This window comes from Saccopteryx bilineata, chromosome 1 (assembly GCF_036850765.1).
Source record: "Saccopteryx bilineata isolate mSacBil1 chromosome 1, mSacBil1_pri_phased_curated, whole genome shotgun sequence".
Lineage (NCBI taxonomy): Eukaryota > Metazoa > Chordata > Mammalia > Chiroptera > Emballonuridae > Saccopteryx > Saccopteryx bilineata.
Genome location: NC_089490.1, coordinates 365,750,698 through 365,762,751, shown reverse-complemented (window position 1 = coordinate 365,762,751; position 12,054 = coordinate 365,750,698). Strand labels below are relative to the sequence as shown.

Below are 12,054 nucleotides of genomic sequence, written 5' to 3'. Positions count from 1 at the left end.
TACCAGAAAACAAAACACACAATGGCTATAGGAAATCCTCATATGTCGATAATTACCCTAAATGTAAGTGGACTGAACTCATCAATAAAGAGGCATAGAGTAGCAGATTGAATCAAAAAGCAAGACTCAACCATATGTTGCCTTCAAGAGACACGTCTAAGCTGCAAGGACAAAGGTAGATTCAGAATGAAAGATTAGAAAATGATTATCCAAACAAATAATACCCAAAGAAAAGCAAGAGTAGCCATACTAATAGCTGACAATTCTATCTTCAAGATGACAGGGGTAACAAGAGACAAATATAGACATTTCTTAATGATAAAGGGGACATGATATCAAGAACAAATAACACTTCTTAATGTATAGGCACTGAATGAAAAAGCGCAAAAATATATGAGATATTTAATAAAAGATCTAAATATAGAAACAGACAAAAACACAACCATAGTTAGAGATCACAACACAGCGTTGATGGCTTGAAATAGATCACCCAAACAGAAATCAATGAAAAAATATTGGCCTTCAGTGACATACTGGACCAAACAAACACAATAGACATTTACAGAAAATTTCATCCCATAACATGAGATTATATTTTTTTTCAGGTGTGCATAAAACATTTTCAAGGATAGACCATATGTTGGGCCAAAAAACGAATATCAACAAATTCAAGAAGATTGAAATCATACTAAGCATATTCTCTGACCATAAGGCTTTGAAATGAGAATTCAACTGCAAAAAGGAAGCAAAGAAAGTCACAAAAATGTGGAAATTAAACAACACAATTCTAAAAAATGACTGGGTCAAAGAAGAAATGTAAGCAGAAATCAAAAGATATAACTGACAAATGACAATGACAACATGACATACCAAAACTTCTGGGATGCAACGAAAGCAGTAATAAGAAGGAAGTTTATATCATTACAGGCTTAAACCAAGAAATAAGAGAGATCCCAAGTAAAACAACCTGACATCATATCTTAAGGAACTAGAAAAAGAAGAACAAAGGCAACTCAAAGTCAGCAGAAAAAAGGAAATAGTAAAAATTAGAGCAAAACTCAATGAAATACAGAACAAAAAAGTTATAGAAAATATTAATACAACAAAGAGCTGGTTCTTTTAAAAGATCAATAAAATTGAGAAACCACTGGCTAGATTCACTAATGAAAAAGAGAATGACTCATATAAATAAAATATGAAATGAAAGAAAAGAAATTACCACAGACATCATAGATATACAAAGAGCATACAATAATACTATGAAAGGATATATGTCTCCAAATTTAACAACTAGAAGAAATTAATAAGTTCCTAGAACTATGCAATCTTCCTAGACTGAATCACAAAGAAGTAGAAAACTGAAATAGACCCATAAGCAGGGAGGAAATAAAAAAAAACTACCAAAAACTCCCAGAATATTAAAGTCAGGACCAGATGGCTACACTAGTAAATTATACCAAACATTCAAAGAAGATTTGGTACCTATACTTTCTCAAAGTCTTCCAAAAAAGAGAATATAAGGCAATACACCGTAACACATTTTATGAGGTCAACATAACCCTCATACCAAAATCTGGCAAGAATAAAAAAAAAAAAAAGAAAACTACAGACCAATATTTCTAATGAATACAGATGCAAAAATCCTAAACAAAATACTAGCAAATCAAATACAACAATGCATTAAAAAATAATACATCATGATCAAGTGGGATTCATTCAGTCCAGGAACACAAGGATGGTTCAACATATGTAAATCAATCACTGTAATACATGACATCAACAAAATAAAGGACAAAAAGCATATGATCCTATCAATAGATGCAGAAAAGGCATTTGATAAGATAGAACATCCTTTTATGTTTAAAACACTCAATAAAGATAGAATAGAAGGAAATTACCTCAACTTTCCTTTCCATCTATGGAAGGGCCATATATGACAAACCATCACCCAATATTAGACTAAATGATGAAAAAACTGAAGGTTTTTCCTCTAAAATCAGGGACAAGATAAGGTTGCCCACTCTCTCCACTCTTATTCAACACAGTTCTAGAATTTTCAGCCAGGATAATCAGGCAAGAGAAAGAAATAAAAGGCATTCATATCAGAAAAGAAGTAAAGGTATCATTTTTTGTGGATGACATGATTTTGTTTATAGAAAACCCCAAAGACTCCACCAAAAAACTATTAGAAACCATAAACCAGTAAAGTCACAGGACACAAAATCAGTATACAAAAGTCTATTGCTTTCCTTTACACCAATGATGAAACTTTGGAAAATGAACTCAAACAATTCCTTTTACAATTGCAACAAAAAAATAAAATAAAATACCTAGGAATAAACATAACAAAAATGGTGAAGAGCTTATATGCTGAAAACTACAAAGCATTACTGAAAGTAATTTAAAAAGGCACAATGAAATGGAAAAATATTCTATGTTCATGAATTGGAAGAAACAAGTTAGTTAAAATGGCCATATTACCCAAAGCAATATACAAATTTAATGCAATCCCCATCAAAATTCCAATGTCATATTTTAAAGAAATAAAACAACCTGACCAGGTGGTGGCGCAGTAGATAGAGCAGGAGTTGGGAACCTATGGCTTACGAGCCAGATGTGGCTCTTTTGATGGCTGCATCTGGCTCACAGACAAATCTTTAATAAAAAGAATAATAACATTAAAAATATAAAACATTCTCATGTATTACAATCCATTCATTTCCTATTGCTCAAGTTCATGGCTGCAGGTGGCTAGAGCCAATCACAGCTGTCCTCCGGAACAACATCAAATTTTTATTGGATAATGCCTAATGTACAGGGGTCGTTGTATGGCTCTCACGGAATTACATTTTAAAATATGTGACATTCATGGCTCTCTCAGCCAAAAAGATTCCCGACCCCTGGGATAGAGCTTCAGACTGGGATGTGGAGGACCCAGGTTCGAGATCCTGAGGTCGCCAGCTCGAGCGCGGGCTCATCTGATTTGAGCAAAGCTCACCAGCTTGGACCCAAGGTCACTGGCTTGAGCAAGGGGTTACTCGGTCTGCTGTAGCCCCCCGTCAAGGCACATATGAGAAAGCAATCAATGAACAACTAAGGTGTCGCAACAAAAAACTAATGATTGATGCTTCTCATCTCTCTTCGTTCCTGTCTGTCTGTCCCTATCTATCCCTCTCTCTGACTCTGTCTCTGTAGAAAAATAAAAATAAAAAATAATAATAATTTAAAAAATAAAGAAATAGAACAAAAAATCACCAGGTGTGTATGGAACAATAAAAAACCCCAAACTGCTAAAGCAACCCTATGGAAAAAGAATGAAGTCAGAGATATCACACTACCTGACTTCAAATTATACTACAGAGCCACAATGAACAAAACAGCATGCTATTGGCAGAGAAACATACAGACCCATGGAACAGATCAAGAGCCCAGAAATAAAACCACATATATATATATATGGACAAATCTATGACAAAGGAGCCAAAAACACACAATGGAGAAAAGAAAGCCTCTTTAATAAATGGTGCTGGGAAAATTGGAAAGCCATATGCAAAAGAATGAGACTTGACTACACCTCGTCTCCGTGAATAAAAATTAATTCAAAATGGATCAAAGATCTAAACATAAGATCTGAAACAAAAAATTACATAGAAGAAAACATAGGTACTAAACTTATGGACTTTGGCCATAGAGGACATTTTATGAATTCTCTGTGAAACCCCAAATATATGGTCATGGTTGCTAGATCCCTCTTAACAAGCATCATAGGCTGAAGTGTGGTGAACAATGAGCAATGTCTGCTGTGGCCTTTAAGAGGCTTTAGGAGGTTGGCATAATTTTCACAAAATGAGTTGCAGACAACTCTATAATACTGTCAAGTCCAGATATAGCCAGTGAATTTCACAAGCTGGACAACTAAAAAAGGAAATCCTGCTCTCTTGACACTGACTCTGGAATATGCCCAACTCGACAGTGTCAGGAACAGCATCTAGAAACAACAGGCAGGTAGAACAAGGACAAGAAGAAATTTGGAGGGAAAAATAAAAGAATTCACCCTCTTCTTGGCTAACAGTCTTTTGCCTGTGAAAGGCCACATAAGGAACTGAAGAGAGGATTCATCTTTAAATTAAGCTCAATGTTTTATGACTCACATAAAAATTCAACTCTAATTGTTTATAGCTTTGATATGGACAATGGTTTAAGACAGAGGTTGGGAACCTTTTTGGCTGAGAGAGCCATGAACGCTACATATTTTAAAATGTAATTACGTGAGAGCCATACAACGACCCATGTACATTACGCATTATCCAATAAAAATTTGGTGTTGTCTGGGAGGACAGCTGTGATTGGCTCCAGCCACCTGCAATTATGAACATGAGCGGTAGGAAATGAATGGATTGTAATACATGAGAATGTTTTATATTTTTAACGTTATATTGCCTGACCAGGCGGTGGCGCAGTGGATAAAGCGTCAGACTGGGATGTGGAGGACCCAGGTTTGAGACCCCGAGATTAGCTTGAGTGTGGGCTCATCTGGTTTGAGCAAAAAGCTCACTGGCTTGGACCCAAGGTCGCTGGCTCCAGCAAGGGGTTACTCGGTCTGCTGAAGGCCAGCGGTCAAGGCACATATGAGAAAGCACTCAGTGAACAACTAAGGAGTCCCAATGAAAAACTGATGATTGATGCTTCTCATCTCTCTCAGTTCCTATCTGTCTGTCCTTGTCTATCCCTCTCTCTGACTCACTCTCTGTCTCTGTAATAAATAAATAAATAAATAAATAAATAAATAAATAAATAAAGGCTATTTTAACATTATTTTTTTTATTAAAGATTTGTCTGCGAGCCAGATGCAGCCATCAAAAGAGTCACATCTGGCTCGCGAGCCACAGGTTCCCAACCCCTGGCTTAAGAGTTGGTAACCAGTTATCAGATCTCTAATTCTACATGTCATCTCTTACTCCTTTCAAAATGTAGTATCTCTAAAGATGTAGGTCAAAACTGTTCCAACATCCTGGTTCATGTGTGAGAGAATAATGAATATCAACTTCAGATGCTCTGAAGAGATCATTCAGTGAAAGTTGGGCCTTTAGTTGTATCTGTAAAATTTTATTTGTTCAATTTTAAAGAAAGATTCAAAGCAAATATGACAAAGTTTTAATATATGCTTAATATTAATGGTGATTTTGTGAATGTTTATTATGTTTTCCCCTGGCCTATGTGTCTGGTTTACAAACTTCTGTTCAGGATAAACGTTGTCTTCATTCTTAATAACTGCAACAGCCATGCAGGTAGCCAATCCAACAAACTGCCCTTTTAGTTGGCCTTTCAGTTTTCATTACAAATTAATTATAGACCTGCAAGGAGTTGCAAAATTAGTGCAGAGTTCCTCTATGCCTATCACCCAGCCTCTGCCAATGATGACATCTTCCACAAACCTAGTCCATTATCAAAATCAAGAAGTGGACCTGGGGAGGATACAGGTATCTACACTACACAACTTTTTCAGATCACACACATTTTTGCATGCACATATTTTCATTGTGTATAATTCTAGGACATTTTATCACATGAACCCATTGAGAAATTTTTTTGAATATCTGAAATACTTTCTAATTCAAATGACATTTTAAAAATAACAAGTAATTTAACTGTAGCATGAGGCACATGAAAGAAAAACATGATAAGACAAACTTTTAATATTTACACAAAATGAAAAAATTATTTTAATCATATGAAGTGGAATAGAAAAGAAGAAAATGTGTTCAGTGTGCTGAACTCTTTATGTTTTTTGTTTTGTTTTTAGTGCACATGCGAGAGTGAGAGACAGAGATGGAAACAAAGACAGGCTGGAAGGAAGAGAGATCAGAAGAATCAACTCGTAGTTGCAGCACTTTAGTTGTTCATTGATTGCTTTCTCATATATGCCTTGATTAGAGGCTACAGCCAACCCAGTGACTTAGGGCTCAAGCCAGCAACCTTGGGCTTAAGCAGCGACCATGGAATCATGTCTCTGACATGACTCAGGCTGGCAATCCTGGGGTTTCGAACCTGGGTCCTCAGTGTGCATGTTGATGCTCTATCCACTGTGCCACTACCTGGTTAGGCAGAACTACTTATGTTTTATAAAGGAAGTCAACGGATTCACTTCCCAATGATGATAAATTAAAAATATAATTGTAAGTTTATGGTTCAGAGCTTATAATAATAAAGAAAATTAGAATAGCTGGCCTCTGGAAAATGGGATTCAGGGAGACAGTCACCTTGTACACACTTCTCTATCATTTGGGGGAAAATTATACACATGAATGGATACTGCTATGATAATAAAAACTAACAAACAAGAAAAGTGGGTTCAAGCCACAATAAACTTTCGATCACTCTGTGATATACTTTCATCTTTAGTGTTAAAGAGCAATGCAAACATATTGTTTCACATTGCTCTCAGGCTCACAGTTGTCAACCTGAGCTCCACAACAGTGATTACTCACTGGCAGGATGACCGGATGGGGTAGGATGGGCGTGGCTGACATGTGAGCGGAAGGGGGAAAATGATGAGAAACATCTTGGTGAGAGATCACGTCTCCAACTGCTCTGATCTCTGACTTGACCACAGTCCCTGCACAGGAAATTGCAAGATCTCTCCAGTATCTTGATAAATCTTGCCTGGTCGCCAGCTTTCACCTCAGCTCCTGCACACATCTCCCAATTTATAGGACAGTGAAGTGTCCTCTGGCATCACTCAATCCCAGAAAGGCTCACCCTTTCAGCACAGAACAGCTTTCCACCTGTGGCCAGAAGAATGGAAGAAAGGTAAGACTGTACACCCAGAACTGGTTTATGTCCAAAGCCAGTAATGGTTTTTTCTCTAAGGTCTCATCCGCATGATTCTTCTTTGGGTGCTACATGTAGGAGTCATGGTGCATCCTCCAGGAAAAGGCAGAAGGCACGAAGCTCTTCTCTAGCATCTTTGGCTGTAGCAGCTCTGGCCGTCAGAAATGAAAATAAACCTATCTCTGTTCTGATCCATCTCCCCATATGCTTCGCTTCATTCCAATCATTCAAATCTGTTTGTCATGGGGAGAATGCTGTCTCTTACACTAATTTAGGGAGCAATGTAAAATGTAAGCACTGCTTCCCAGTCAGAACTGCTATTAACCCAGATTTCGTTGTCTTGAAAATTCTTCTCATGTGGATCTGGCAAAAAGCATGAGGAGTGCAAAAAGCATCAGGAGTAAACACCCAAACTGAGATAAATGAAGAGTGTTTCATGGGGACTAGTGAGCAGGTTTAAAGGAAAGTGACAACGCATGGTATAGCACCCTAAGACAAGCAACAACGGAGCACTGTTTCCACTCCAAGGCTTAAAGGGACCAGGGAAGGGGCAGGTACAGAGAGAATGGAGCTGTAACCATTACAGTAGTAATAGGAGAGGACCACCAGCCAGGTGACAAGCGGGGCCACTGCCAACACCACCCAGCAGGGCGAGAACCAGGAGACGAAAAGCCCAAATCTCTCTTTCCCTGCCCTGCAGTCTCCTGGGAGCTCAATTCAAATGGAAATCAGAAGGATGAGAAATAGGGTAGAGAAGGATGAAAAGGGGGTCCTCAGGGCACATGCACACTATCCCTCACATCTCCTTGACCTCCTCACCATTTTCTAATTCCTGGGTTTTTCTTTATTTCAATGTCATTGACTCGTTTCTCATCTCATCACCCTCGGAGTTATTTTTTCCTCTTGTTTGCACCATCTTTCTCTAGTTTCACTTTTATGAATCAATCACCTATGTTCATTAAAAATGCCTTGCCTTTGGACTGTAATTTTAAAAGAAAAACATACCCTTTAAGGTTTAGAGTATATGGTTGGTTCATGTAACAGAGACCTGTTAAAATAAAGACTTAAACAAGAGAGAAAATGTATTCGTCCTAGACCGGAGGCTCCAAGGCATTCAGACGTGAGCATTCCTTCTGACTCGCTTCTCTCTATCCCGGACGTGTGCCCTCACCCCCATGGTCCTACGTGGCTCCCAGACACATCAGCACTCAGGCCCAGACAGAGAAAGAAAAGAAGGGAAGGCCACGCTGCTCACATTAAAGGCCAAACCCAAGGATTGATCATTTCATTTACACTCGCCTCCCAGTGGCCTGGGCCTAGTGATATGGTGTTATTAGTATCAAGGGAGTTGAAAAATGGGGTCCTTTCTCTGGTCTTAAAACTCTCAGAATCATTATGTAACCAAAGAGGATCTCTGCACCTCCTGCTTCTCCCTCACATTTTGAGTTCACATAAAGATTTTTCAAGGCCTCCTCAGGGATAATAAACAATGTAACAGAGAACACTGGGGAAGCCTGTGACAGGACTCCAGGAGACCAGGACTGGTGCTGCCCCCCCCCTTCACAGTGAGAACCCTTCTTCATGGAGGTGGTGGTGGCCCCCTCTTCCTTGCACATGTGTGTTCTGACACCTTTAATTGTGTTTTTACTCTCTTATACATTTAGCTTCAGCCTTCCACTGCCATTACATTCTGTCATGAGCCACTGCGACCTGTAATTTTGCAGGTCTCAAGTGCAAACGGTGGAGAGTTAAAAAATAAACACAGAAAGAAAAGGGATGGGATCAGGAGGACTCATTGCCAAGCTGATGGCTTGCAAGAGTGAGCTTTCACCTCCAAAACACTTTATTTATAGTGCAGAGAGCAAAGCCATTTGCAAAACAAAGAGATCTCTGAAACAAAGTCACATTTCTGAGGCAAACCAAGAATTCTCTCAAGAGCCCAAAAAACCTTCCACCATGTAAAACATTTTAACCAGCAACTTCACAACACAAAGTGTAAAAAGAAAACTGCCTCCATTCTCTTCAAGAGACATGGGGGATGGGATGAGTAGAAACCATCAGCATCACAGCTAACATGGAAGTGTGGGGAAGGGCATGGAAACTGCCTTTACCAACTTAATCAAACAATCAGAGGCTGTGGGAAGAGCTTAGCCTTTAGCAACTTAAGCCTTAAACTGCAAGGATCTTAGTCAGCTTACAGTCTCCGACAGCCTCTAGCAATTTAATCACCAAATGAGGCAGGGGAAGGGTAACAAGGACCCTGTCAACTTGCAGCCTGTTTCCCACAACATTCATTGATTTATTCTTTCGTTGAATAAATATCTATGGAGAACATACTGAGTGCTCCACACACTAGGCACTGGGGATAAAAAGTGCTTCTCCTTCACAGAGCTGACACACTAAGCCATTCTGAGCCACCTGGCCTGGCCATCTAGCTGGAGATCACATTCTTTTCATGTCCCTAAAGCATTATCTTTCTGCTGGGTGGATGGGCCCATTAGTCATGAGGGCAAAATGTGGTCATCTCTGTGTCTTCCTGACTTCATGCAGCCAAGAAGGAAATTCCAGCCCAGGACAGAAGTAAAACTTGGGCCCATAACTCTGTCCTGGTCTCTCAGATTCTATCACAGAAATTGATCTCCTTCCTGAGAAAAGTCTGGAGACCGGACATTACCTCTGGACAGTGAGTGGGAGCTGGAGTGGGGGTGGGGCAGGATGGGACTACAGACTATTCCCATGTCAGTAGAGGGCCTGTGTTCCACTAGAGAGAGCCCTGGCTCTACAGTCAGACAAAGACCTGGGTTTGAATCCAGGTCCTAGGACTCCAAGGCTGTGTGGCCTTCCATAATTATCTTAATCTCTGGAAGCCTTAACACGGGATAGTAATAGCCACATAGGAAGGTGGCTGTGAAAATCAGTGATGCTTCCAGGTACTCAAATTTTGTTTTTTCTCAGGGTCACCATCGCAGAGTGTCTGAGCAAAAATACGACTATCACACCCTGGGGAACCGAACTCACACCTACAAATGGAATCGACCAGGCCACTCCTAAATATGACAAGAACTCCTTGATCCCAACCATTCTGGGATTCATCATTGCCCTGGTTGGGCTGCCAGGAAACGTGGCCGTGCTCTGGCTCCTGGGCTTCCGCATACGAAGGAAGGCCTTCTCCGTTTACGTCCTCAACCTGGCAGCAGCCGACTTCCTCTTCCTCTGCTGCTATACTACATATGCCCTGGATAGATTCACTGGGTATTTCTCTTCCATCTCCGCACATATCCTGCACTTTTTCTTCAGTGTGGCAACCACTGCGTATATCACAGGCCTGAGCATTCTCAGTGCCATTAGCACAGAGCGCTGTCTGTCTGTTCTGTGGCCCATCTGGTACCGCTGCCGCCGCCCCAAACACATGTCAGCTGTCTTGTGTTCCCTTCTCTGGGCTCTTTCTCTGCTGCTGAGCCTCCTGGACGAGATGTTCTGTCACATTCTGGATAGTAACACTTCTGTTGTGTGTAAAGTGATTTATCTTATCACCTTTGCATGGCTGATTTTGTTATTTGTGATACTCTCTGGGTCCAGCCTGGCCCTGCTGACCAGACTGCTGTGTGGTTCCCAGCGGGTGCAGCTGACCCAGCTCTATGTGACTGTCATGCTCACGGTGCTGGTCTTCCTCCTCTGCGGCCTGCCCATCGGCATCCTTACTACCTGGTATCAACATGATCTGATTTCCTGCATTGATAAATACCTGGTTCCAATTATCCTGTCCTGTGTCAACAGCTGCGCAAACCCCATCATTTACTTCTTCGTTGGCTCCTTTAGGCAGCGATGGTGGAAGCGGCGACAGAATCTGAGGGTGGTTCTGCAGAGGGCTCTGCAGGACACTCCTGAAGTGGATGAACATGGGGAAAGCCCTCCTCAGGAGACACTGGCGATGTCAAGAAGCAGTCTGGTGTCCTGATTCAGCCTTGCTTTGTTTAGACAGATGTGATTTGACAGCTAGCTTTGTCCCTATCAGTTTTTGAGGTTTCCTTAATGTGTCTGCCCTGTGGAACCCAAAATTAAGACAGTTAACATGACAAACCTTCTCCTAGGTTTAAGTGGCTATTTGGGGTTTTTTATGGTCCCATACAAACCTGGTGATTTTTTGTTCTATTTCTTTAAACAATGACATTGGGATTTTGATGGGGATTGCATTAAATTTGTATATTGCTTTGTGTAATATGGCCATTTTAACTATGTTGATTCTTCCAATCCATAAACATGGAATATATTTCCATTTCATTGTGTCTTTTTCAATTTCTTTCAATAATGTTTTGTAGTTTTCACATCCTTTGGTCAGTTTAATCCTAGGTGTATTTGTTGTTTCAACTGTAAAGGAATTGCAGTTTTTTTAGTTCATTTTCCAAAGTTTCAACACTGGCATATAGGAAAGCAATAGGCTTTTGTATATTGATTTTGTATTCTGTCACTTTACTATATTGCTTTATTATTTCTAATAGCTTTTTGGTGAAGTCTTTGGGGCTTTTTATATACAGGATCATGTCATCTGCAAAAAGTGATACCTTTACTTCTTCTTTCCCGATGTGAATGTCTTTTATTTATTTCTCTTGCCTGATCGCTCTGGCTAAAACTTCCAGAACTATGTTGAATAAGAGTGGAGAGAGTGGGCAGCCTTGTCTTCTTCCTGAGATAGAGAAAAAGCCTTCATTTTTTTTAAAACATTTAGTATGATATTAGCTGATGGTTTGTCATATATGGCCTTTATTATGTTAAGGTACTTATCTTCTATTCCAATTTTCTTGAATGTTTTAAACATAAATGTGTATTGTATCTTATCAAATGCCTTTTCTTCATCTATTGATAAGATCATATAATTTTTGTCCTTTGTTTTGTGTATTATGTTGATCAATTTCTGAATGTTGAACTATCCTTGCACTCCTAGACTGATTCATACTTGATGGTGATGTATTATTTTTTTAATGTACTGTTGTATTCCATTTGCTAGTATTTGTTTAGGATTTTTGCATCTGTATTCATTAGAGATATTGGTCTGTAGTCTTCATTTTTTGCATTGTCCATGCCAGGTTTTGGTATGAGGGTTATTTTGGCCTCATAAAATGTGTTAAGGAATATTGCTTCTTCCATTTTTTGGAAGACTTTGAGAAGTATAGGTACCAAATCTTCTTTGAATGTTTGGTGGAATTCACTAGTGTAGCCATCAGG

The 12,054-nt window shown here is 39.6% G+C and overlaps 1 protein-coding gene across 1 annotated transcript; it reads left to right on the top strand.

Annotated features, from left to right (window-relative positions):
• The first annotated feature begins 9,751 nt into the window (after positions 1 to 9,751).
• Positions 9,752 to 10,789, top strand: LOC136320703 (mas-related G-protein coupled receptor member X2-like). Its single transcript, XM_066253861.1, has one exon. It carries the CDS (start codon positions 9,752 to 9,754, stop codon positions 10,787 to 10,789), a length of 1,038 nt encoding a protein of 345 aa, XP_066109958.1.
• The last annotated feature ends 1,265 nt before the right edge of the window (positions 10,790 to 12,054 follow it).